General features: G+C 41.7%; 1 protein-coding gene across 4 annotated transcripts in view; it reads left to right on the top strand.

Annotated features, from left to right (window-relative positions):
• The first annotated feature begins 18,041 nt into the window (after positions 1-18,041).
• The window catches only part of tafa1b (TAFA chemokine like family member 1b), a 122,821-nt gene continuing 116,637 nt past the window's right edge, over positions 18,042-24,225 (top strand). The window contains exons 1-2 of one of the 4 annotated variants that reach the window (XM_080301396.1): positions 18,042-19,137; positions 21,160-21,296. In XM_080301396.1, coding sequence (XP_080157522.1) covers positions 21,173-21,296 — 124 coding nt within the window. In that variant the 5' untranslated portion in view covers positions 18,042-19,137; positions 21,160-21,172. The remainder of the gene's footprint in view (positions 19,138-21,159; positions 21,297-24,225) is intronic. The other 3 variants (XM_026168675.2, XR_013909062.1, XR_013909061.1) reach the window with 3 other exon arrangements.

A 24,225-nucleotide genomic window follows, 5' to 3' on the forward strand; every position in this document is an offset into this window, starting at 1 on the left:
TGGACTTTCATTGTTTCAGTTTTTAAGCTTGTTTCTGCTCGAGCTATTTAAATACACTTTGCTATTTTAGAAAGGAAATGGGCAGCCTGACTTTTAAAGGACACTGGGAAATGTTGATGGTCGTGTGAAGTTCACAGCGTTCTTTCGTCATTTCACCAGTTGCCTAGAAAAAATGAACTAAAAAAAAGAAAAAAGAAAAAAGGCCAGCCACTTTTGCTCAGCAGGAAAAAGACTGAGGCGAGATATAGATTCATTGTAGACAAGATGCCAATAATATTCAGTTATGATGGATTTACTTGAGACAAACATACAGTTGTGGTCAGATGTTTACATATGCTCATGAGCATGAGTATCATGCTAATTTTAGGTTTTTAATTCTTTATTTGAGCGATTGTTTTTCCAGAGTGAAATGATCGTACAGTGCACATCATTAATGACTGTAAAAAACAAGAACTGGGTGCTCAAGTTTAAAGTTTTATTCTGGATTTTCTCTAATCCACAAACACTAAGTATACTCCACAAATTTTTAGTAAGCTTGAGGTTACGGACTTGGGAAGGCTATTCCAGAAGCTTAATGTCAGTTGCTTTATCCATCCCCAAACCAGTTTTAATGTGTGTTTGGGATCATTGTCTTGTTGGAACACCCATTGGTGTCCAAATTTTAACCATCTAGCTTTTTATTCGAGGTGAACTTCCTTTTTAATTATTCTATCCACTTAACAGCTTAACAGCTTAACAGCCCAGTTGGTTCAGTGTTCTTAGGTTTGAAAGCCTCCAAGCATACCTCTTGTCCCTGTGCCAAATAACTCAGTCTGGGTTGTTCTTTAAGAGCCTGACCTGCCCTGGCATGTGGGAGTGACAGCCTGGGTCTTCTTCCAGACATTGGTGGTGACATGAAAGCATAAATTGTAGATACAACTGAGTGTTTACATTGATGATCTCGGAGGTTACAGCTGTTTAGAAACTGAGACCATCCCAACAATTCTTCTTCTTAGCTCTTCTCTGAGTCCCTTTTACTTCCCCATTGCTCTCAGTATTGGCCAACCCACTGAGTGATATTAAACGATCCTTTTTATGTTGGGAAAGAGAAATTACCAGTTGTGGGCAATCATTATCATTAATGAGAAGTTAATGGGTCTTGGCCTTGTCAAGTTAAAAGACAATATTCAACCCTTTTAAAAGATTTAAGTAAGTTTATGTATATTTTTGAACCTATATGTATACTTTGACCCTGTGTGGATTAGAGAGAATTAATTCAAACTTTTCCACATAAGCTTTGTTTTTTTAAATTCGTTAAAGATGTATACTGTATAATCATTTCACCCTTGAAAAAGTTCAAAGAAATCATCAAAACAATAAAATTACCATGATATGCATGCCTACGATGAGTGTATGTAAACTTCTGATCAAAGCTGTATATTAAGATAGTTATTCAGTATAAATATACACAAATGATCTTAATAGCAGTAGATGGTACCTGACCTTGCTCAGGGCCACTCCGTTATTTGTACACTATAGCTGATTAGTAATGCATAAATGTACAGGGAGAGGTGTGAGTTGCTTGTTATATACTTTTCTGCACCTTTCGATGTAGCATTGCAGTGAACTCATTGATCTGCCCACTTGGGAAATCATCTCGATTTGAAAATGTCACCAGTGAATTTCCACATGTTAAAATGGGCAGGGAAACCGAGTGGTAGGAGAAGAGGACAGCCTTGAGAGGATTGTCAGCACGGATTTCATGGATTAGTGTTTGGGGGCAGTGGTGTGAAGTGGTTGAGGCTGTTTGTGGCCATGGGAAGGTAATTAATTAAAATCGCTGGTAACGCACCCTGCTCAGTCTCATAATGTTTTATGCAATGTATCTGAACAGAGCATGTCCAGAAACCCATTACATTACACCGGCACGGTGAGAGCAGAAGGCTCTTCTCTTTGCATCTCGATTACTCTTATCACTCGCGCTTGTTCTAAAAACTCTGGACCAATTGTCTTAAGAGCCTCCAACCTCCACCACTTAAGATTCATCCCATTAAAGTCCAGAGCAGTCAATTTACCAGCATGCTTTAACAGATGAGTCAGGAGGCAGGTCTTAGCAGGAGACTGGAGCTGATTATGCCCTTGTTCTGTTCATTTGCAAAGACCCTCGTTAATTGACTCCTGAGCAGCGATCCATTGGACACACACTATCTGCTGCCAACCTTTTGCTGACCCCACTCACAGCAGAGAACAAAAGAGCAGCACTTGTTTAAACAAACTGCTTGTTTTTGTCTGTGTGTATGAAACAGAGACAGGGACAAAGAAGAAGAGAACGAGCCAGCAACATGTATTTATCTGCTGCTTGGAGAGGGCGCAAGGCGAGTAAAGGGAGGATGAGAACAGCAGCAAAAAGTACGAGAGTGAGAGTGGCGATTGATGTTAGCTGGAAAATGTGCTTAATACAAGTCAGCACTGATTCATAGCTCTATAAAAGAAAGAAATATGCGATGAGCATGTCTCCAGGCTCGTCAGTCGTAGAATCAGGTGCACGAGTGACAAAGACAGAAGCTGCAACACTCATCTGTGTGAAAGTACTGGTGTAGTGGGAAAGGGTTAACCCACGATAACCCCGGCTCTGTTTATGTTTGCAATGACTTTAAACAGTTTACTGCATAAATGAACCGAAGAAGAATTCAATGGGACTAAATGATGACTCACTGATTTGACTGTTTGGTAAGTGTGAGACTGTGTCGTCAGTGCTATGAAGAAGCACTTGTAAAGATCAGGTTGCTCAGTGATGCACAATCTATGACACATAGGCAACATACTTCTGTTTTAACACTTTCTGATGAATATGTGTAAAATAAGTACACTGATAAAATATGTTTTCCTGAGCTTAACTTGTCATTTTGGACGTGAATGCAGGATCTAGAGACTCCTCAGCAAAAATTTAGAAACCACCAGTTATGATATATGATATATAAGTATGTAGTTCTCAATACGAAAAAGAAAAAGGTGTTTATGTTTGATGTTTTTCTTCTTTCTATCCGAATGGCGTGCAAATGACTGAAGAACCTTTGTAGTACAAGTACTGAAATAATTGTGGCTGTAATGTGATTATTTGATTTAGTACAGTAACACGCTACTTTGTATTACCACAGCCACCTATAGTTTGCTTGGAAGACATTGAATTATCTGCAAACGCTTGCTAACTATTCTCCAAGTGATAGTGACACAGTGAATAAACCTGCAATACATTAAATGTACACAAGATAAACTATGTCTGCAGTGTGTGAAAAAAAATGCATACACCCTCTCTGACAAAAACACTTGCAGGGTGAGCATTTTGTGCATTATGTGATGAAATGGAGCATGGAAGGGCTGATGTCGGACATTTACTTACTGTCGCCAGGTTTGTTTACTGGTGCAGTGAAGTGCAGCCCTGACGCTCTCTCTGACTTCATGACACACAATTAGTATCATTAAGTTCTCAACAACCCCTCAAATTATACACAGCAAGATCTCAAGGCCTATAGACGTTTGCATGCTTGTCAGCATTTTGTGTCACAAAGCTTAACAAACTTCAGGCAGTGGACAGCTCTTGAGCAATGTGTGCACAATCTCACATGAAAAACTTGAATAAAACTAATACTAAAACTACCACTAATACTATTACTAATAATAATAACTTAGATTTATTAAGGGCCGACTATGGTAACACGAGGTAACACAAGGCTTTACACACACACACACACGCACGCACACACACACATATACACACACACACACACACACGGAGGAAAAGAGTCAAAGGCCAAAGGCTTCTAGTCAATAGGTGACATTTTGACTGCTTTTTGAAAGATTTCCTTGCTGGGGCGTTGCAGAGCTCAGAGGGGAGTTTTTTTGCCTCTGGGTCTTGAAAAGTGAAGCAAGGAAAAAGTGCCTTAAATCAGAATTCCAATGGTGAGCAGGGTGAATCCTTCGGTTGCAAAAAGAAGTCCATTTGTAGTATTCGTATATAAAGATATACAGTAAGTATATGTAAAATGACCCCTGCTTTTTTCTTTGTTTTTGACTTTGTTAAACACTAATTAACTAATTAATTTATAGTCCTAAAGCTTCAATCGAATTCAAGTTTATTTATACAGCACCAAATAACAACAACCTTTGCCTCAAGGTGCTTTATACTGTAAGGTAGAGGCACGATCTGATGTCGTCGTGTTGGTGTTGTTCCCAGATCATCATACTAAATGTTGTTCCAGGATCAACATTGCAAGTGACCAATCAGAATGTTGCGACGTCATACTTTTGCGACTTTGGGGAAAACCACCGTAAAACAAAAAACTGTACTTAAGCTGCGAGAAACCACCTCTGTCCGCCGATTAACGGACCCTGACCCTAACCCTTTAATAAACGGTAAGCAGAATTGATATTGTCCTTGCAACACTGGAATCTCATAAATGCAGGAATGGCTTGGCGTGCAAAAGAATAACGTCACGTGCAATGTTAAACCTGGAACAACATTTGAGCTGGGAACAACACCAACACGACGATATCAGATCATCCTAAGGGGCAGAGACCCTACAATAATACAATAATACAGGGAAAACCCCAACTATCAGACCCCATATGAGCAACTGCTTTGGCAACAGTGGGAAGGGAAAACTCCCTTCAACAGGAAGAAACCTCCGGCAGAACCAGGCTCAAGTATGGGCGGCCATCTGCCATGACTGGTGGGGGGTGAGGGGAGGAAGACAAGAAAAAAGACCCGCTGTCTAAGAGAGCCAGAGAATAACAATAACTAAGACACTTATATTTAATAGAATTACTTTTGTTCACCAAATGAAAGTCACATTTAGAGAAAATGGATGATAATACATGATTTAGAATGAAACTATCCTTCGACTGATAAGCTGCTAATGTAAGCATGTGCCTACAAACCAGTGGGTTAACTCAACTATATACTTTTTATACAGTGTATGCTTATATCTATGCTTAAAATATATATCAACTAAGAAGAAGACTCGAAGACTCTAGAGCAATCATGGTCTACTTGTTTGGTCTATAGATTCTTAGTAACTGATGATGCCATTCTGATCACTGCAGAAATGCACTTCAGCACATCAGTCGGTGAAATCATCATCATCATCATCATCATCATCTTTCAAACAACCCTGTGCTCTGTCCTGATTGTAAATGTCTTCATTTCAGGGGTATGCTCAGTCGGTTGCCTGCCCAGACTCTAATATTCAGTTTAGTAGAAAAACTACATCTGCACAGCACATAAGGTTAAAGCTCAGCAGCCTATTATTAAAAACTGAGCTATATTATGACTGTTTCTGTGGCTTTCATGGTCTTTTAATAAGCTTTTAATGAGAAGGTAATGTACTGTGGCTGAATTGACAATGGCACTCTCAGTCACCATGTGAGGAGAGCCCCACTGCTAAAAACTACTGATTAGTTCAGTGATGATAGTGACAAAGGTAGTTTGATTTAAAGAGTCTTATTAAAGTTAAAGGTGACTTTGTTTTAATAGATTTAGCAGTGAAGGCGGTGACGTCTTCATCAGGAAGACTGTCTCTCAATCCCGTCAGCAGGAAAACGTTACTTCTTGGTAGTTCTGCTGCTGACTACCTGCCTGTCATGTGCTGTGGTCTTCACTATTGCTTTCGCTCTGAAATCGTCTCATACAGCACTGACAGCGTTATGTGTGTTTGAGTTTTCAGAGGCAGATCTCAACACCTGCCATAAAATCCTGCCAGAGGTCAAAGGTGACAGTTGAGCTTGTGACAGGTGAAGCAGGCACTTGTCAACAGCTGTGCCACAGACGCCGAAGTAACCGTGGCAGGCCGGCACGAACAAGTCAACTCTGGAAGCTCCGAGACCCACCGTTCCTGCTCTTTCATTACTCTGTGATGGATATGCCAGCTGGAGAATGTGCAACACAGCAGCCAAACAAAAATACAACACATCTTGTAGAGTGGTACTGGAATCAATGCAGCTATGCTGAGTCCAAACATTTTCCACCACTTTTGTTTTTTTTAAACATAAAGCATAAATCTGCACTCAGTGACTCTGCTTAGTGACTCTCAGTTTTCGAAGCGGGGCATTGGATTTCACTCATAAATGTTTTAAAATCTAGCAATATTTATGTTCATCCATTTTTATGGCTAATCTATAGTAGAACCATTAGGCATGCATTAGTGAGTGAAGTATATCTGACCTAATCCTGGTCCTCACTGAGAAGTCAATAGCCTGCATTAAGCCTGCCTAAATAAAAACTATGGCCTGGCAATGTTTTTGAACCAGTCACTTGAGCACCACTTTCAGGACCCTCTCTCTCTCTACCTTCTGGTAATTAGGACATTAATAACTCGAACATGATCCCTCTGTGACTATTTTAAACTTCAGGGACACAAACGAAGAGGCGGGCGAGGCGAGGCGGGGCAAGAGACATTGGAAACAAACGTATTGCTGTGCAGCAAAAATGACTGTGCCCATATAACCAGTCCCTTCCACAGTAGTCCCAGGAGGAACCAACTAACCACATCTCTTTCTCGTGATCTTTATATGGCGACTGTATGACATTAAACAGTATTTCAGCTACACTCCTGCTGGACTCCTAAAATACCCAGAAAACACTTATCAAATTTGTGTTTAGATAATTACATCAAAGCAAGGAGCCAATGTATAAAAACTGGATTAGCGGCGCCATGGCAGCTTTTATGAAAACAGCCTAATAGGCAATTTGGCATCCTGAGTGCACTTCTAAGGTACAAACTAAAATATGAATACAATTGTTTTCAAATGCCACAGTGTCCCTTTTTAGTACTTACGTCTGAGTCACTCACAACTGCAGAATATCACAAAAGGTCCACTGAAAGCACTCACACACAAAGGAAGAAATCTTCTCTATTAGCGTCTGATTTCCACTCGAGAGAATAAAGAGAAGTCTGTCGGCATGGTTCCATCATCTCTGCTTTGACAACCGAGCTGTAACAAAACCAAGCTTGCTGTAATATTGTAGCTTTGGGCGTGTGTGCTGTATTTGTGAGATAAATGGCGACACGTGGACGACACTCCGCAACACTCCACCTCCTTTGTCACCTAGTCAAACTCTGAGGCTGCCCTGGATCTGCTGTCTGGCTGAGGTGAATGGAGACACGAGCAGCGGGACAGCTGTCAGGAACTGTTCCCAGCAGCCCTCGGCCATTGTGGCTTATCACACCCTCAAGTGCTGTATATCTCCGCTGCTTTCATCATGCCCCGAGACTACCGAGAAGCACAAAGAAGAACCTTCAGCAAAACGCTTGTTTCGGTTCAACTAAAAATCTCTTGCATGGCCATCTCCCAAGAATATGCACCATCTAGGTTTCAGTTATGCCAGCACTGTCGAACTGGGCTAATGAGAAGAGACACATAAACTGCTTAAAATGCAAATATGCTTTGCATTTTCTGCAGGGTATTTAAATAGTTTCTCCCAGTGCTTTTAAGTGGTTTGAAATGTCATACGTCCGCAATTTGAATCCAATTTATAGACACATTGAACCTTCAAAATCGCATGCAAATGGGATCAGTTGTGCACAGGTTAAGTGAGCAATTTAGGCAGGGGGTAAGAACTTTATGGCTTACAAACAGCAAATGGATGGCTGGGCGAGGCCTGCCTCTCTCTCTCTTGTCCCTCAATAACTCAACCCTGACATGAATATAAATGGAGACCGGTGAAGAGCAGGGACTGGGTGTCAGTGAATGGCTTTCTGCTCGGCCTCCGACAGCAGCGCACCCCTAATGGGTTCAGCCTGACTGGATTCAATCATGTCCCCTGATACCCTCTGAAGAGGATGCAAATTGTCAATCAGTCCTCTCTCTCCCATCCGCGCTTGACCATCTTTCGCTGCTGTCTTCACCTCGTTCCCCATGATCATCTTGCCATCATTCACCTTGCTCCCACTCCCCAATTCATCTTCTCACGGCATTTTACATATTATCTCCACTTCCTGCTTCTCTGTTATCCCTGTTTTGATCTGCCCCTACACGCTGCCATTAATGTCGTTCGTTTTCAGAAAAGGAGCGAAGAAGGTCATCTCCAAACAACTTCTGAATAACTGCGGTGCATTAATGCCTGTGGCATTTTAATTATTAAAAAAAAAAAGGGAAACACATCCTTCCTCTAATAATGGGAAGATAAACACAAGATTTTACTGTACATGGATGTTTCCATTTAAGAGAGTAACTAAAAGGTCCACTGACTCAATAAACAATAGGCAGCTAAACACAAGTAAAAAAACAAAAACATAATTATGTTCTTTTTAATCCAACCGTTTTAGGCAAACAGCACCAGCTCAAAGGATATGACATGTTTTGATTTGTAAAGGTTAATGTATTTCTTGGATTGGCTCATAATGCAGTTGTATTTCATTTAGATTTGTGTAAAAGCAATCAGACTGTGAACACTGGTGGTGGTGGTGGTGGTGGTGGTGGAGGAGGGGGGCAGCCACATTGGGAAAATTCAAACAAATTTCCACAGTGGATGACAACTTCATCCACCCTGTGGGGTACAGGTGTGCTGAGGTCTCTTCAGAGTGGAAGGATTTCATCATGTGTGTCAATAGCAAGCAACAAGATCTAAAGGGATACACATGCTGGGGTGTCCTTGCAATCTCACTGATGTATACCTCGTATCTAAACACAGCTGGGTACCAGCAGGTGCCTTTATTTCCATCATATCTAATGAACACCATGTATAATCCCTCAGGACCCTTGTGGGATGTCCTCATGGCATCCAAGGTTGTTGAAGAACCATCAACATTTCTAACAACCAAACACCACTGACTGCTGATCAGTCAGCAGTCAGTTATTTAAAAACCCAAAATTGTATTCGTGCTTCCTCCTTAAAGGTGTGATTAATCAAAGTCAGAGCATTTTAAAAACGGATCCCGATTGTCTGTTGTTAATAAGACGTTTCCATTAACTGATCAAACTGACTAAATGCGGGTGTTTGTCTAAAGTTTTGACTCTCGTGAAACCAAACTGAAACATGTTTTCTCCTTGATTGTGATTGATTGCAGCATATCACACATGTGTTTGTAGTCACCTTACTATATTGTTGCCAATTACTGACTTGCTTTTCTACTGTCACTTTCTTTGAAAGGACACAGACAAATGGGAAGAGACTTGTCGCTCTGGAAATATCTGCAGCCTGTTCCAGCTGAGACAGAGAACATCAATGTAAAAAAAAAAAAAAAGCAATGAAAATGAAATCTGAAAGTCAAAAACTAACTCTGTCCTCTAGGTGAAAGCCTTGTGACTACATGTGACATGTCAGCATGGGGATCAGTGCTTCATAATACTAAATACATAAGTGCCTGATGAAACTATTTTCAGTTTTACTTTATTCTGTTCTATTTATAGTCTGATGGCTTGACAAGTCTTATTAAAATGCATTGCCAGTGCACAATAAACAGTGTAAAAACAACGACTTTCATCCGAGGTGCAAATGATTGACAGATTTTTTTAATCAAGGGTGGGCTGATGAAAGCTCAACTGCTGAGCTCAGTTTCTATAATTTCATAGCTGAGAACGTCAGAAGCTTTCACCACTTTTCTGCCACTTAAAACAAATTCGAAACAGAGCGAGACGCCGCTGACATGATCTAGGGCCGCGGTGATGCACTGCAATTAGCTATGATGAATTGTAAGGCTCTTAGATACTCTGTAAATAATTGATTTTAAAGAGAAACATCAGATGTAGGCATTCCAAAACTACAAGCATCAGTGTCAGCAGGTGATGTATGGAAACCCAGTTAAGAGCCCATTTCCCTCCCATTCCACCGGGAGGGGAGAAGCCGCAGTAAATAACCGCTACATTGCCAGAGGGAGAAATGGAGAGAGTAGAGAGGAGAAAATCCCCTGTACTCGCACAACCTTTCTTTCTCTTTCAGCTTCCTGCTTACAATACTTCATGCATTCATTCTCTCCCGCTTCCTTCTTCTGCCCCCCTCATCTCTCCTCTGTGCGTCTCAATCTCCTTTACTTTCTTGCCCTCTCAGTCCTGTTTCTTTTATTCCTGCGTGCCTGGTGGATGATTGCTGAAAGGAAGGTGGAATTGGATGCCTCCCTCAAAGAGCTTTCCTTTGAGACTTGTAGGAGATTTTGTTTTGTTGGAGTGAGTTGTTACAGCTCACTGGCTCACCATCATCCAAAACATCAACTGTCAGTCACGGCCAGCTACGGTCCTTCGGAATACAAAGAGTTGGCAACAAGAGCATATTTTTTTGTAATCATTTTCTATATAAACTTGTGATATAACATGTTAATTTCCTTTTGACATGTTACAGAGGATTTTCACTCCAACATATCCAGTGTTCTGATTTAAGCAATGAGAAAATGTGCTTCTATAATTCTTCTCCAGGTTATACTCACTTTTTCAATTAAATAGCAGTCATTATCTAGATCTGGTGAGTCAGTTGCTAAATGTGTGTTCTATAACAATGCTTTCAAATACGGCTGAGTCATCCTCAGTATTTTTTCAATGAAGGGCTGGAAGTTCCTTTCCAGCTCCTGTGAATCACATTGGAAAATGCAGTTCTTTGTGGGTGGAACTCGGGATGTTTGGCATTCAGTGGCTCTCCTCGGGCTTCTCTGCCACATTTGATAGATCATAATTGTCAGCAGAGGGAAAATGTTGAACAGCCTTGTCTCACAGTTGATGAAAAAGGTCACTTCAGTTCCTCCATATTACCCTGACCTACTGAGTCACCAGCACAGACGGTGGCAGCTGCAGTTTCTGACAACTCAGTTGCCGATCCCTCACTTTGGCCCCCCTGTGTCTCTACAGCCAAGCAACAGAGGGTTTAATCCCTTCCCACAGGTTGAAACCATCTCCCCTCTTATCTTCCTCTCTTTCTGCTTCTCTTTGAGTGATGGACAGGCAGCTTGAGCCATTATGGAAGGCAGCCAGACAGGTCAAAGGTGACTGAGCGGAATAATCCATTTATGAAACCCTCCTCTACTGCTGAAGTAAAGCTAGCATACGGAAGGTAAGTGTGTAGGCTCTGTCCCTCCTCAGCATCAGCCAGAGATTGTACTGCTCTATTCACTCTCTTACCTTGAGAAGCACACAGCTGGCTTATCGCCCCGGAATTGGCTGTGCAGCATGAATGCAGGAGAAGAGAGAAGCCAGATGAATGTTTAAATGGGCTTTGAGTGTGAATGCCTTAGCGTTTTTACTCTGTCTGCCTGCAGCTTCTCTCTGTCTTCTGTCTCTTGTTGCTCCCTCTCTCCTCTTCCTCTTATCTCAACCTTTTCTTCCATACCTTCTTCAGCCCTGTATGCAGAGCGTTAAAACACCTTGGTTTTGATCCATGTGTGACCTGGGTGACTGTAACTGAAAGGCTGTGACACTGTAACGCCTGACCTACATCATCATCCTGATGAATACAGTAAGAAACAGATCAGACCATTAAAGTAATGCTGAACTCATCTAAGATATGTCTCACAACGGTTTTAGCTTTTAAATTTGCACTTATAATTTACGCGTGACATTTTCAAAGTCCTGCCAGATAAAGAGATAAAAATAAGAAGACTGTGCTTCAAAGCTGTTTTATCACTCAGGTTCATAGCCACCAGTGTCGGTGGCCAGGCCACATGTCTGTTGCTGAAATAACAAATTAAAAGTCTTTAGTCCAAATATTTCACTTATTCTTAATGCAGCTGTTCACATAATTTTACTGGGAAAATTTGCAGCATTTATTTATTTTTTTAAACCAAGGTCAGTTTTTCCAGTTGTTCAGATCAGAATAAACAGATCTGACTCAGTTTCTTACTTTTCTATTTTATAAACATCAGTGCCACCTCATCATAGCTTGATGTTGATTTCATTTTTTTAAATTCAGTGGATTTAGTGTGAATATACGTTACATGGCAAGCTCAAATCCGGTAAATTCAGAATTTCGCAGAATTTAGCACTCTAGCCTCACAGCATGAAGGTCCTGAGTTCAGTTCCACCATCAGGCCGGGGTCCTTCTGTGTGAAGTTTGCATGTTTTCCCCGTGTTTGCGTGGGTTCTCTCTGGGTACTCTGGAGATAGGTTAATTGGAAACTCTGTGTCTATGAGTTAGCCCTGTGATAGACTAGTGACCTGTCCAGGGTGTACCCTGCCTCTCACCCTAAGACAGCTGGGATAGCCTCCCCCCTGCGACCCTGAAAAGGATAAATGGCAGAGAATGGATGGATGGATGGATGAATTGGACAATAAAAACAAGAAGGATGAAGTTATCCTGTAGAACCTGACAGAGTGGTTGTTATCATCTGTTACATTATCATTGGCTGTAGGTGTCCACTGCTACATTCCAGCTATTATCATCCAATGTGATCAGTGATTAAAGCGAGAGCAACATAAATGATGCAGACATATAGCATGTATGAAAAAGTGCATGACACGTAGCAAAACCAATAAATGAAATAATTCTGAATAATTATTATGAACTGAATTGAATCCCCTAATGGCCAATCACAAGCGCCGATGCATACATGGTTATACTGTAACGTAAAACCGGTGTTATTATTAGTAGGTTTTTCATTAGCTAAACTTTTTATATGGTTAGGATTATATCACCACCTGCTGCTTTGGAATGCTCTCGATGTCGCTTCTTTTCAGCGTTTTCACACTGATTGTGATATTTTGTGGGAATAGCCTAGAATGATTTTATTTGAAACAGTTGCTGAAACACAACTGCAGAGCATGTAGCACTTAAACTCCTCAGTATATCCATACAGTGTATAGAAGTGTGGTGATTGCTCGATATGAATCATTCTCCCTGATAAATAAAAAATGTCAGTCTTGTATTTTTTAATCATGTTACCATGTAATCTAAAGATAGGGTGTAACTGATAAAGGTCATGGGTAGTTAAAAAATTAAGACACCTGACATCAGGTTTTTCTTTTTCACTGCTAAATAAAAAACTGGAAGATAAAACCCCAAAACCTAGCTGAAAAAATGTAATCAAAGTGTTACTTTTATAGGAAAGCATATTTCGTTCTCTTTTCACATTAGGTTATTTAACTTTGATGCTCTAATTGTTAATGTTACTGTTATTGCCTGACTTCTCACTGGCTGTATTCAGGCGTTTTGTTTTTTATTCTATTGTTCATATTGAAATTGTATTCCGATGATAGCTCTTGTCACTACACAATCCCAATCTGTGGTGGCAGACAGATTTTCAGTAGATTTGTAGAACTCTGGCAGCTGTCAATTTGAGTAAGCAGTGAGCATTTCTGAAATGTTCCAGTTTTGTTGCAGTTGTTTTGTCTCCTTGTTCTCATCAGCATCACTCTTTTTACTGTGCTTTTTTTTTCCCTCCCAGGGAGTCCCCTGCCTCATCAGTTTAATAGTGGTGTATTGAGCAAAGCATTTCCACAGGTGGTCTCCTTGGGCCACAGCCCAACCCCACCGTCCCTGGTCCAATTACAGCAAGAGGGAGAGGACATTTTTATTGGTCTGTGAGGGGACATTTCCATGGCTGCCGTCGTCTCCAGGAGTAGAGGCACCTAGTGCTCAATTACTCCTCCAGCCTGAAACGGCAAGAGAAGGAAACTATGCCCTGCTGAGACTTGGTGAGTCCCAGTACATTACCAGCCCAGATTTTCTGACCTACTTCAAAACACAAAAAATCCCACAAATTATTTTCACTTCTACCTGTAGTATATGATTAAATATGTGGGGAGTAATATTCCCCAGGAGTTTGACTATAGCAGCACTAACAGAGATTCTTTAAAAAGGAATTTAACTTTAAGTGTGTAGATATGTGTAGCATTTATGGAGATCATTCGATTATGTTGTCTGATGTTATCAGCATTATACAACAGAATACCTATGTAAAAAATGGTGATGAATAAGCCTTAATTATAAACGTATTATTTTTATGAGTGATTTTTTTTCTTTCCTTCTTTCTTTCTTTTTTCTTTCTTTTTTTTTACCAATGCCATTACCTTTGATGTAAAAGCCTGCTTTGTCACAGCTTACTACATGCTGTTAGTCACAAATACAGAGTGACAGCCATGAGAATTCCCAAACATCAGGACATGATACATAATCATATATATGTGTGTCTCCGTGTGTGTGGGGAGATGTGGATATAGAAAACAACTCAATGTAAGGAGGGAGCTGGATAACCAAAATTTTAGAAAACCTTACAAGGCATGAAACTAATTGGTGATCAGAGATAAATGATTGCAGTGCCAGCGTAAGGGCAACTGACTATGGATTATTTAGCCCAGGAGCAGCACACCAATACAAAACTGTAGAAGATCTGGGGCAGAGACATAAACAAATCCAAAGCTCAGTGTCAGTTTTACAGAGATAGGTGATCGATCAGTTGACAGGGATGTTTGACACTCCTTTAAAGTCTCAAAGTCAAGTAGAAATAATTTAGACCCTTCATCAGCATTAGATCTTTAGCTAAACAGCACAGAATCCAAATGAGATCATGTTTGATGCATTCTGATCAGTTTTTAAAGTTTTGACATGGACCACCAGGTGGGTGTACTGCAAAGCAACTTCATACATCATAAACTGAGGCACTGAAGTTACAATGTTACAGTGGCTGAGAGCACAGGGTGGAGCACGGGGTGGTATCAGTGCCACATCTGAGTGATGTGCCAGAGCATTTCCCTTCAACTGTTAACAAAGGCAAGTAGCTGGGCAAGTTCCCTGGCACCTTTTCATCAGCATCAGTGAGGTCTGGTGTCCTGCTTTCACAAGCCTCAAAAGTGGGGTTCATATTGTAGCTCAGCGTGCCTTGGGAGGATAATATTAAAAATGCCCGGCTATAAAAGGAAATTTGACAAATATAGGGATGGAGTGATGTCAGAAGAATGGACTGTAACAAATACAGTGTGGCCAATGAGTCAAGATCCATCTTATTAAGGAAATGTTGAATACTAACTTGTGCATGCCAGTTAGAAGCCATGATGAAAATATTCCAGAACCAGGCCAATAAAAATTACAGGTCTTAACCCTAAACCTTGAATTAGTCTAATCTGCCCATCTGGGCATGTCCAGAAACTTTCAGTGTGGCTGCTACCTTAAGATCACTCAATGGAAGTCTCATTGATTACTCCTGTAATTATGTCTCTGCATGCTGGATCTACACTCAAAATGCCATTTCTTCAATTTGATTTTCATTTTAGAAGAAAGTAAAAAAAGAAATATTACTGCACTGTGTCGCTTGCCTGCAAATGATGGCATGCTAGCTATCAGCACGTCAGGAACTCCAGGCTGACAGTCTCAAACCGTGAAGACTGCAAAAACTGGTCTTGATCCTCAGCTGACCTATCGCCTTTAGGTGATGGAAAATTACAACCCTTCCACTGAAAACTTGTATAAGGTCAAATCAAAGCTGGTGACTCAAAAGAGCCCCAACAAGCAAACAGGCCATAATAAGTGGCTTAGGCAAACACAGCTTAAAATAGAAATGAATTGGATAGATGATGGTAATTTACTCCAGAATCACATGTGTTATTATAATCTGCTGTTTATATAACCGCCTCCTAACAACATACAGTTGTATGCATTTGCTACTGAACAGGAGCAGACAATCAATAAAAATAGCTCAGTTTTACAGGATTCAAATGTGTCTAACTGACTTGATTTTGTCTAGTAGTGAAAATGAGAATGTAATTAGGGCCATAACAAGAAAAAACCCAAAACATTCATCTTTGTAGATACGAAATAATTTGCTTGTGAGAACCAGTATTTCTCTTCCTTTCGGAGTTCATGCTGACATTTTAGTGTTTACTCTCACCGGTTCTGCTGACACATGAGAAACAGGATAAACCTAATGCTTCAAAGGCTTATGTTTGGAAAACTGTATATCCACTAACCTTACATTTTACACTTTGCTTTTACAGTAAGGTACCCATGTGAGGAAGTGCACACAAAAGATGCTCTGATAAATGTGAAATAAATTATTACTATATATCAGGTTTCTTTATTTCATTAATCATTTTCTTCCCATTACCATCCATCAGTGAGCAAGAGTGCTGCGGCACAGTTCCTCCAAATGAATTTTCCCGCTTGCCTTAATCTCCTTCTTTTTTCCCCCTGTTCTTTTATTTCCCTTCTTTCCTCTGACTCTCTCTGTCACTCTACGATAACTCTGGAGAAAAGGTTTACTAACACGACAACTTTTCACATCAGATGAAGAAATTCTTTGTTTTCCTAGTCTGAAATGATGAAAAGCACAAAGCTCATTTAATAAAGAAAAGCAGAAAGCTTCTGGGGTGGTGGTGGGGGGCTTAAATTGGCATTTTGGTACAGCTAGCGGGTGCATATTGAAGCTTGTTGGCTGATCTGAAAGGAAGAATTTTATTAGCTAGAGGGAAAAACATAAAGGCGGGGGAGAAAAAAGAGAATGACAGAATGAAAAAGAAGAGGACTGAGAGAGGAATACTGGCAAACGCTGGTGTTTAACAGGTCTGCCCAGATCCAAACACAGAGTTGGCCAGCGACTGGTCGGTTGTGGTTAGGTCTTGGCATGGGCTTCGGCGACAGCTGTTTGGAAATGATGGAAACCCCTGAGAAGGGAGACAGGAAGGAATGAGACTGCGACAACAATCCAGAATTACTGTGAAATTCTGTTGTCCTGGTCCATTCTTCCAGCACAGCTCAGACTGACACAGAATGAAAAACAGGAGGCAGCGACAAAATAACAACGACAGAGAAATAAAGCTATAAATGGGAGACTTGTGTTACACAACGCCGAAAAGAAACCCATAATAACTGGATGCCTTCAGTCCTAAGTTCTCCACTGAGGCTTGTTTGTAGGACTTTCATTTCACGCCTTCATCTTAGTCCAATGGGACAGATCATAAAAGCATTAAGTGCTGAGGACAAAATGAAATCCAAGCATGGGTACTATTAATAATTCTTACACGCATGCAAAAAAATAAGCTAATACAAAGATGTACAAATGAGCCTGTTTATTAGTAATCAAGCCACTTTGTGCAAATACGCGTTTACAATGTAGACGCGCTAATCATTGTGGTAATTACGCTGCAGTTTCTGCCTAATGCGAATCTGGTCACTTAACATGTGGTGTGCTTTACCCAACAGAGATCCAGATGGCAGCGCCACTATTCATAACTGTCTTCCCAATAGATTATTACAGAACTATGAAAAAACAACAGCAACACATGGCTTGAACTGCATCCACGACATTTTTCAGTCTTAAGACGAGTAATTTTAACAGCTTTTTACCCACTTGCTCCGCACTTTGCACTGCAGGAATAATATCCCCATGTGGCATTTTGTCACAATGTGTGTTTTTTGACTTCAGCCCTTTTCCTGCAGATTTTAACTCTGTGGGGCTGTGTGCATCTGGCTGTCACATCCCACTATGGCGTGTAAAGAACAAGCAGAGGTGATAACACAGCAGCGCAAATAAGTCCAGGATGCCCCGAATCATGGCACCCTGACCAGCAGCTGAAACAAAAAAAAAAAAAAGATAGCCCAAAAATCACAGCCAATCAGAAAGCTGATTTTTTTTTTTTTAGCAACAAAGCTCTCATACAGAGAAATAGATTGTTTCACTGTGCTCGCACATCACAGAACGCAAAGTGTAGGAACACGGATCTGAGAATTATCCAGATAGTCATCATCAAGTTCATCTGTATTACTCCTCCGCAGTAACAACACTCTCTTCACTGTCTGCAAGTTTATTTAGCCCCTCTGAGTATTCTTGTGTGCAGCATACGGTTCACTTGAAATATCACACTATGAGTGAGTCAGTCATGGCAGGTGTGTGGGAGTGGCATATACAGTAAATCTCTGGTTAACATTAGGATGAATTAAAGAGGAACTCATGCTTGTAGAGGAAAATTCAGTATATTGGAGGAAATGGTACTCCACACACTCCATACAAACACACGTGTCACACGTGACCCACACCAACTCACACGCATACAAAAAAAGAAGAAGAAGAGAAGAGATGGGTTTCCTTTAAAGGGAATAGATTTATTGTCATGGCTCTTTCCCATTCAATTCGTTTCAGGGGTGGCAAGATGTTTTCTGAAGGGTTCGTGGTTTAAAAGAAGGAAAAAACAAATCCTCGCTGATCACCGGGAAACTAGAGGAAGAGCAAAGCCAGCTCACAACATGTAATATGGTGATTGCAGAGCTGAGATGAGGCACCCTGCCTTCTATTAAAAGTGCTGTGCTCGGAGCATTTCACTTTGACCGATAATTTGCTGGAGGGCGATGACTAAAACAGACGCACACTCCCTCTCTCCAACTCACACTCGCAGGCGTGCACGTGGACGCAAACAGATTCAAAGTGAGCTGAAGGCTACACTCGCACGTCTCCCAGTGCTCTGGATGGGAAGCCGGGACGTAAAGAGAGGTGGGTTAATAAAGCATGCCTCATTTGCCGATGAAGTCTTGATGCAGAAGTGGGTAGTCTTGCTTTAAGACGTGTGATCTGACTCTCTCAGCTCTCTCTCGCTCTCTCGCTCTCTCCCTTGCTTTCCAGCTGGGCTACATTGTAATACACACACACATGCACACTCACTCACATTCGCTCTGCCTGTCTGACACAGACTCTCTACTTAGAGCGCTGGAGAGAGGACTGAAGCTCACACTATCAGCACTGCTTCTCAATGGGGGGATGCAGCCAAGAGCAGACAGAGCAGTCATTCCACTGGAGCCTTCCGCTGCACGCGTGAGAAGAAGACGACAAGTGAGGAGGGTAAATTAGCTCCCTGTCAACAGAACATAGGAGTTTTACTGACGGAGAAGAGACACTGAAGGAAGGAGAGCACATCTTCACGAATGTGGCTGAGACAGCAGTGACATGATCAGCCTTCCATCCCTCAAATCCTGGCCAGTTTGTAACAAAGACCCCTGGGTGTTTTGCTTTTGGTGACTGTTTGTGTTGCCAAAGGATTTCAAAAAGAACCTGAGCAGCAGGGGTCCAAAAGGATATATAGAAAGGAAAGAACAGCCTTTTTAGCTCCCTTTTGTGCAGTGTTTGGCTTATCTGTTAGTGGAATTTCAGGCTGAAAACCCTGGCTCCCAAGTATGGATGGATTTAAGACTGAGGAGTGAGTCTGCTGGGCAGGCAGTGATTCTGACTGAACTCCTTTGCTTCTGAACGCAGCGCTCAGGTAAGGGCGTGGGGGGCTTGAATGGAGCACCTTTGGTGTTTGGGGATGGGGTAGGAGGGCTGTTGATTTAATTCCCCACAGTATACTGCCTGCTGAAAAATGCATCTGGTTTATGTAAAGATATGCTGGAGTCCAAGTAGAAAAGCTTTTCTAGCCTCAAGAATACATTTGAACCAAGATGCTAAGTTTCCACCTATGTTTAGAATTAGAATGAATAGTTCCACATAGCGGTAGGTGACCTCCCCAGATAAACAGTACAGGAGTAGCAGGCTAAGCACTAAACAAATATAGTTCTTGGAAAGATGTGGGCTATTTACAAGCCAGCGGACAAGGGTGAGTGATTTCCTCCCGGTGTATTGCAATCAGGTAGACAGGTCTATGTGTTAGGGAGTCACTGCTTAAACTTGTCTCCGCAGCATTAAGACGAGCGGGCTCATAAAACCGCCTTACTGTGTTAAATCCACGCTGCACGCAGGTGCATCAGGAGGTTATGCGCCCGCAGGTGTGTCTGCTGCTTCTGCTCCGAACCGCATTTAAAATCTCACGCTAGACTTACCTGTTACGCACAGATGAGCGGCTGCCTCTCTTTTAAGGCGATAAAACTGTGAGAGCCAAACCGGCTCTTGTGAATTCTTTTGTTTCCCGCAAGGAAAACGAGATGCACGTGAGTTTTCCTGTCTGCTTTTCCTCAAAGCTGGTTGTGTGTGTTTTTATTTCTTAAGTTCCTTTAAAATGATACTAATACTCCTCCTCCTTTCGATGATAAACTGTGTGTGTTCACATCAGGTGATGTTTTTATTTTTTTGGTCAGAACGTGCACCCTCCAAGTCTGTGTAATAAACAGCAAAGCACACAAGCGCAATTTTTTGTTTGAATATATAATAAATGCAGCCCGATAAGAAGAACACGATAGTTTTTTTTAATGTTTTTTTTTTCTTTTTCTTTTTTCTTTTTTAAGGAAAATAAACCCACAGGACCCGTTCATATTTCCACAAAACCGGATTATGATGGATTTAGTGCAGGGGTGGGGATTTACAATGTGCTGTTAATAATTATATGCTTAATTTTCGCTGAATATTAAGCAGCCTCAATGTCACTGAGGGTAAAGAACACATGGGTAACATTTAATACCTTAATGGCTTTAATCTCAGATGTACATCAAACCAGGAGGGGGTGGGGGGTTCTGCAAGTGTATTATTAGATCAGAACAGATCATTGGCACTTAATTTGGAAAACTGGAGCATTTAGATTTTCCTTTATTGGCAGGTTTAGTGTTGGTAAAGAGTGTAAAAGGACAGGTAGAATCAAAGACTACTAAATTCATAGTTACATTAGAGTCATGACATCACTTCAGAACATGTGATTTGTCATTTGTCTGAATATACTAAATGAGCTCCTCAGCCTTATATGTACTAATTCTAAACACACTAAGACACATTTCTTGGTTGGGGGTGGGGGGGGTATGCTGTGGAGAGAGGCCCTAATAACACCTGGAAAGGAGGAGAGCCTCATTATTCAATAAGGGCTAAGGCGTGTCTCCATATGCTGGCCCTCACCAGCCATTAGGCAGTCGCTGCACAAATCTGCAAGAAGGCTGCCTGTGCTTAGAAACACAGTCTTGCTGTTGTTTTTAATAACTCTGGTTTTCCTAAAAAGGGGTGAATCATTCTTACAGTCTAAAAAAAATTGGAGGCAGGGTGTTTTTTTCCCCCCGTGTTTCTTTGCTCTCCTTTTTGTGGTGTGATATTAGCATGTTAAAGTTTGTGTTTGACCGCTGGGATTTCCCTCAAAGCCCCCTTGTCGTCTTTTTCTTCCCATTAGCTGTGTTACTTTGAAAAAAAAGAACAGGTGACAGTATTCGACGCGGTGGTCTTGATGTATGTGGTTGATGTCAGCATTGTTTGTCTTTTTGGCACATGAAATAAACACAGTGTGTGTTGTAAATATATATGGAGACATGCTGTAATACAACTCTGCCCCTGTCCCCCTGTTGTTTCTCCCCCGCGGCGTGCCATCCTGCAGACTCGGCCTTACCATGTCCTGGTTGTTGGCCATGTGGATTAGCCTCGGCTTCCTGCTGCTGTGCCAGGCAACTCTCTACCAGACCATCCAACAGCACCATGTGGCCCGGCCTGGTCGCACTGACATTCTCACCCTGGGTACGTGTCCCTCTTTGTCAGATTTCAGCTTCATAGCACCCTGTTACAGTGAAACATGGTGCCCTCTCCATGGGGCAGCAGTTGTCAGCTTTGGCTGTTTAAAAGGCAACAGCGAGACACTGCTGCAGTATGTCAGGATGATTTGCCACGGTACTGTACAAGATGATTCACTGTGCTCGCAGTCATACAAGATAAGCAAAGACAGCTACCTCTAATCATGCATTACCCTAGGTTAATTTAATCAAACCTACCCATATACATTTTTTGCAACCTATTGGAGAAATATGGCTGCTACGCCCCATCTCTGTGTGTAGACCTCAACGAGGACGACATCCTTTCAGCACTCCGAGTTAGCTAGTGGAACGATGATTCACAGTCGCGATGTGGAATTCTTGACTACTGCAGCGTGAATCTTGCTGGCACACTGTTACGAATAGGCCAAGCTGTAGAGAGAAATCCCCATTACTGTGCTGGTAGCCAGGGGAGCTTTGATCACTGTGGCTTAGATAGAAATGACAATTATGTTCCCCTCTTTTGCACTGGAAACATTTGGCAATTAAGCCCGACGCCTTGCTGCACTGTAAGGGCAAAAGGGGAGGTAGACACAGAGGTGGCTCTAATTCACTGATTACGGAGAAGCTTACCAGAATCGCTTATAGTGCATGTAGAACTGTTACACTGGAGGCGAAGGTTTTTAGAGCAAAGCAAGTGCTTTCCTTAAGCTTCTAACAATAAGTGCGACTTCTGTGCTGAACTCTTGTGTGGAGCGGAGCTTTCTGTGGATGCCAAGCGGCTGTTAAACATTGATGCTATCTTCTGCTTGGTTCCCTTTTGTGTGTGTTGCATTGCCAGGCAAAAAGACAGTAATTGAAGCACAGCAAGTGGAAAAAAAAATCCAGCATTGAATTCTCTATGCTTGTGTTGAACATTGGTGGCTTTAAGCAGCATGTCAGAGAGCTGGCGTACTTTTTTCTGTGGAACAGCTGACACATGAAAATCCCAGCTATGATAGATAGAAAGTTCTCAAAGTATCCCAGCCCCGTTAATTGGAACAAGACAGTAAGGGATGAGCAATAGAGAGCTCAGAATGAATTTTTTAAAGGCTGCCTTCATTTTCTTTTTTTTTACCCCCCTTCCCTTTCTCCTCCTCCTCCCTTTTTTTTGGGTTTGACTGGTTGGCAAGTCAAGCTTGGTGCCAAAGATGTACAAGGAAGTGCATGGCTCAGTAAATGTCTTTTTTGAATAATGCAGTGATCCCAAAGGGGCTGGGGGGGGGGGGGGGGGGGGGGGGAGTAGTGGTTGGCCTCCACACCCTTCCTTGTACATTTAGAAGAGGCATCCAACCACAAGATGGTGATAGGGAAGGGTTTTTCCTGTCAGACAGATCAACTCATGCATTTACTGCACCGAGGAGGGTACAGGGATGTAAATGAAGTCTCGTCTTTAAGGCCATTATGCTGTGGCCTTTCCTCATGGGTGCTGTGGGGATACTGGAGCTGTGTTTAGGGTGCATTTCAGTAGCAAGTTTCAAACACAGAGATGGGTGATTGACCCAGATTTAATTCATGTTACTGGAGTGTTTCTGGTTGGGCCACTCAATTTTGAATAACATCTCTGGGATTCTCACTGAGACGGGTGCAATGAGTAATTTCTAGAAAACTTTAAAACTTAACAAACAGAGACAAATAGACAAGTGCAGAACAATGCACTTATAATCTTAGTCTGCCAGTGTATTATGAAGTTTTACAGTCCTAATCAGCAGACTTCCCAGCAGGCATTGTTCTATCACATCTGACTGCTCACAGAATGCATCCCCCCCAGCTGCTGTTGTCTGACTGGACAATTTACTGTATATCATGTTTTTTGGTTTTTTTTTTTAGAGGATTAAGCTGACATCAATCTTACTCATCCGTGAAGTGGCGTTAACCGATCTAACCAGAACTCCTCTCTCAGAATTGAAATGCTATGATGAATATTTGAATTAGAATTGATTTTATAATTTGAGAAGCTCTCTGGTTTCATTGAGGCCAGAACCCTCAGATATAAATAGATATGGCTATGTAGGACGTGGCAAGAAAGAGATGTCCTGCCTTGAAAAATCCATTGGCTTTCACGCTCTGCTGTTTTCCATAAGAATAAGAATAAAGAATGATATCATGTGCTGCATGGTCCTACTGCAAGTTAAGTTTCAGTAGAGCTTTCCTCATGAAGCACTGAAACATATTTTGTGAACAGAAGTATAATGTTACATTAGACTAACATGCTTTATGTTTGCTATTAAGTCACAATTTTTAAAAGATACATTTCATTGAGATGATGATGCTGAAATTGGAGGTTGGTACCTTTAAAGAAAACATGCCCTGAAATTACTTTGTGTGGCTCTGTGAATGCAGCTTGGCAGACTGCCTGAGAAACTGAGTGGTACAAAAGCTAACAAACAAAAAACCCACAGTGAAGGGGCTGTGTGGGTATATATATGAGGAGGGGAAGTGAAGGTCATGTTATCTTCCAGCCTGTTGAAGCAGCTAACAGTTTTTGAGAGATCAGCTTCTCTGCCTCCTGCAACAGTAACTCACAGCACACGTTAAAATAAGGCACCACAGATTGGGCGAAGATTTCACATTGCACTTGTTTGTTTATTTATTTCTCCAAACGTTTCAGTGACAAATCGCCATAGACACGGCTGATGCTGCGATTGAGTAACGAGTTGCCCGACTGCTTCGTCACCTGCTCGGGAAGCGCGGCGCCGCACTCTCTCCGGCGAGCCTCCGCTTCACACAGCCTCCCGCGTGTCCTGCTCGTGCGGCTGAAGATTGATGGTGCCCTGATTCTGGGAAGCCAATTCTGGTCTCTCAAGAAATAATCCACTACATTGACAGATGAGCTGAATGTGACATGACACACACAAGCCTGGCTATGCACTCTCCCC

Source organism: Astatotilapia calliptera, chromosome 5 (assembly GCF_964374335.1).
Source record: "Astatotilapia calliptera chromosome 5, fAstCal68.1, whole genome shotgun sequence".
In the NCBI taxonomy this organism is placed as follows: domain Eukaryota; kingdom Metazoa; phylum Chordata; class Actinopteri; order Cichliformes; family Cichlidae; genus Astatotilapia; species Astatotilapia calliptera.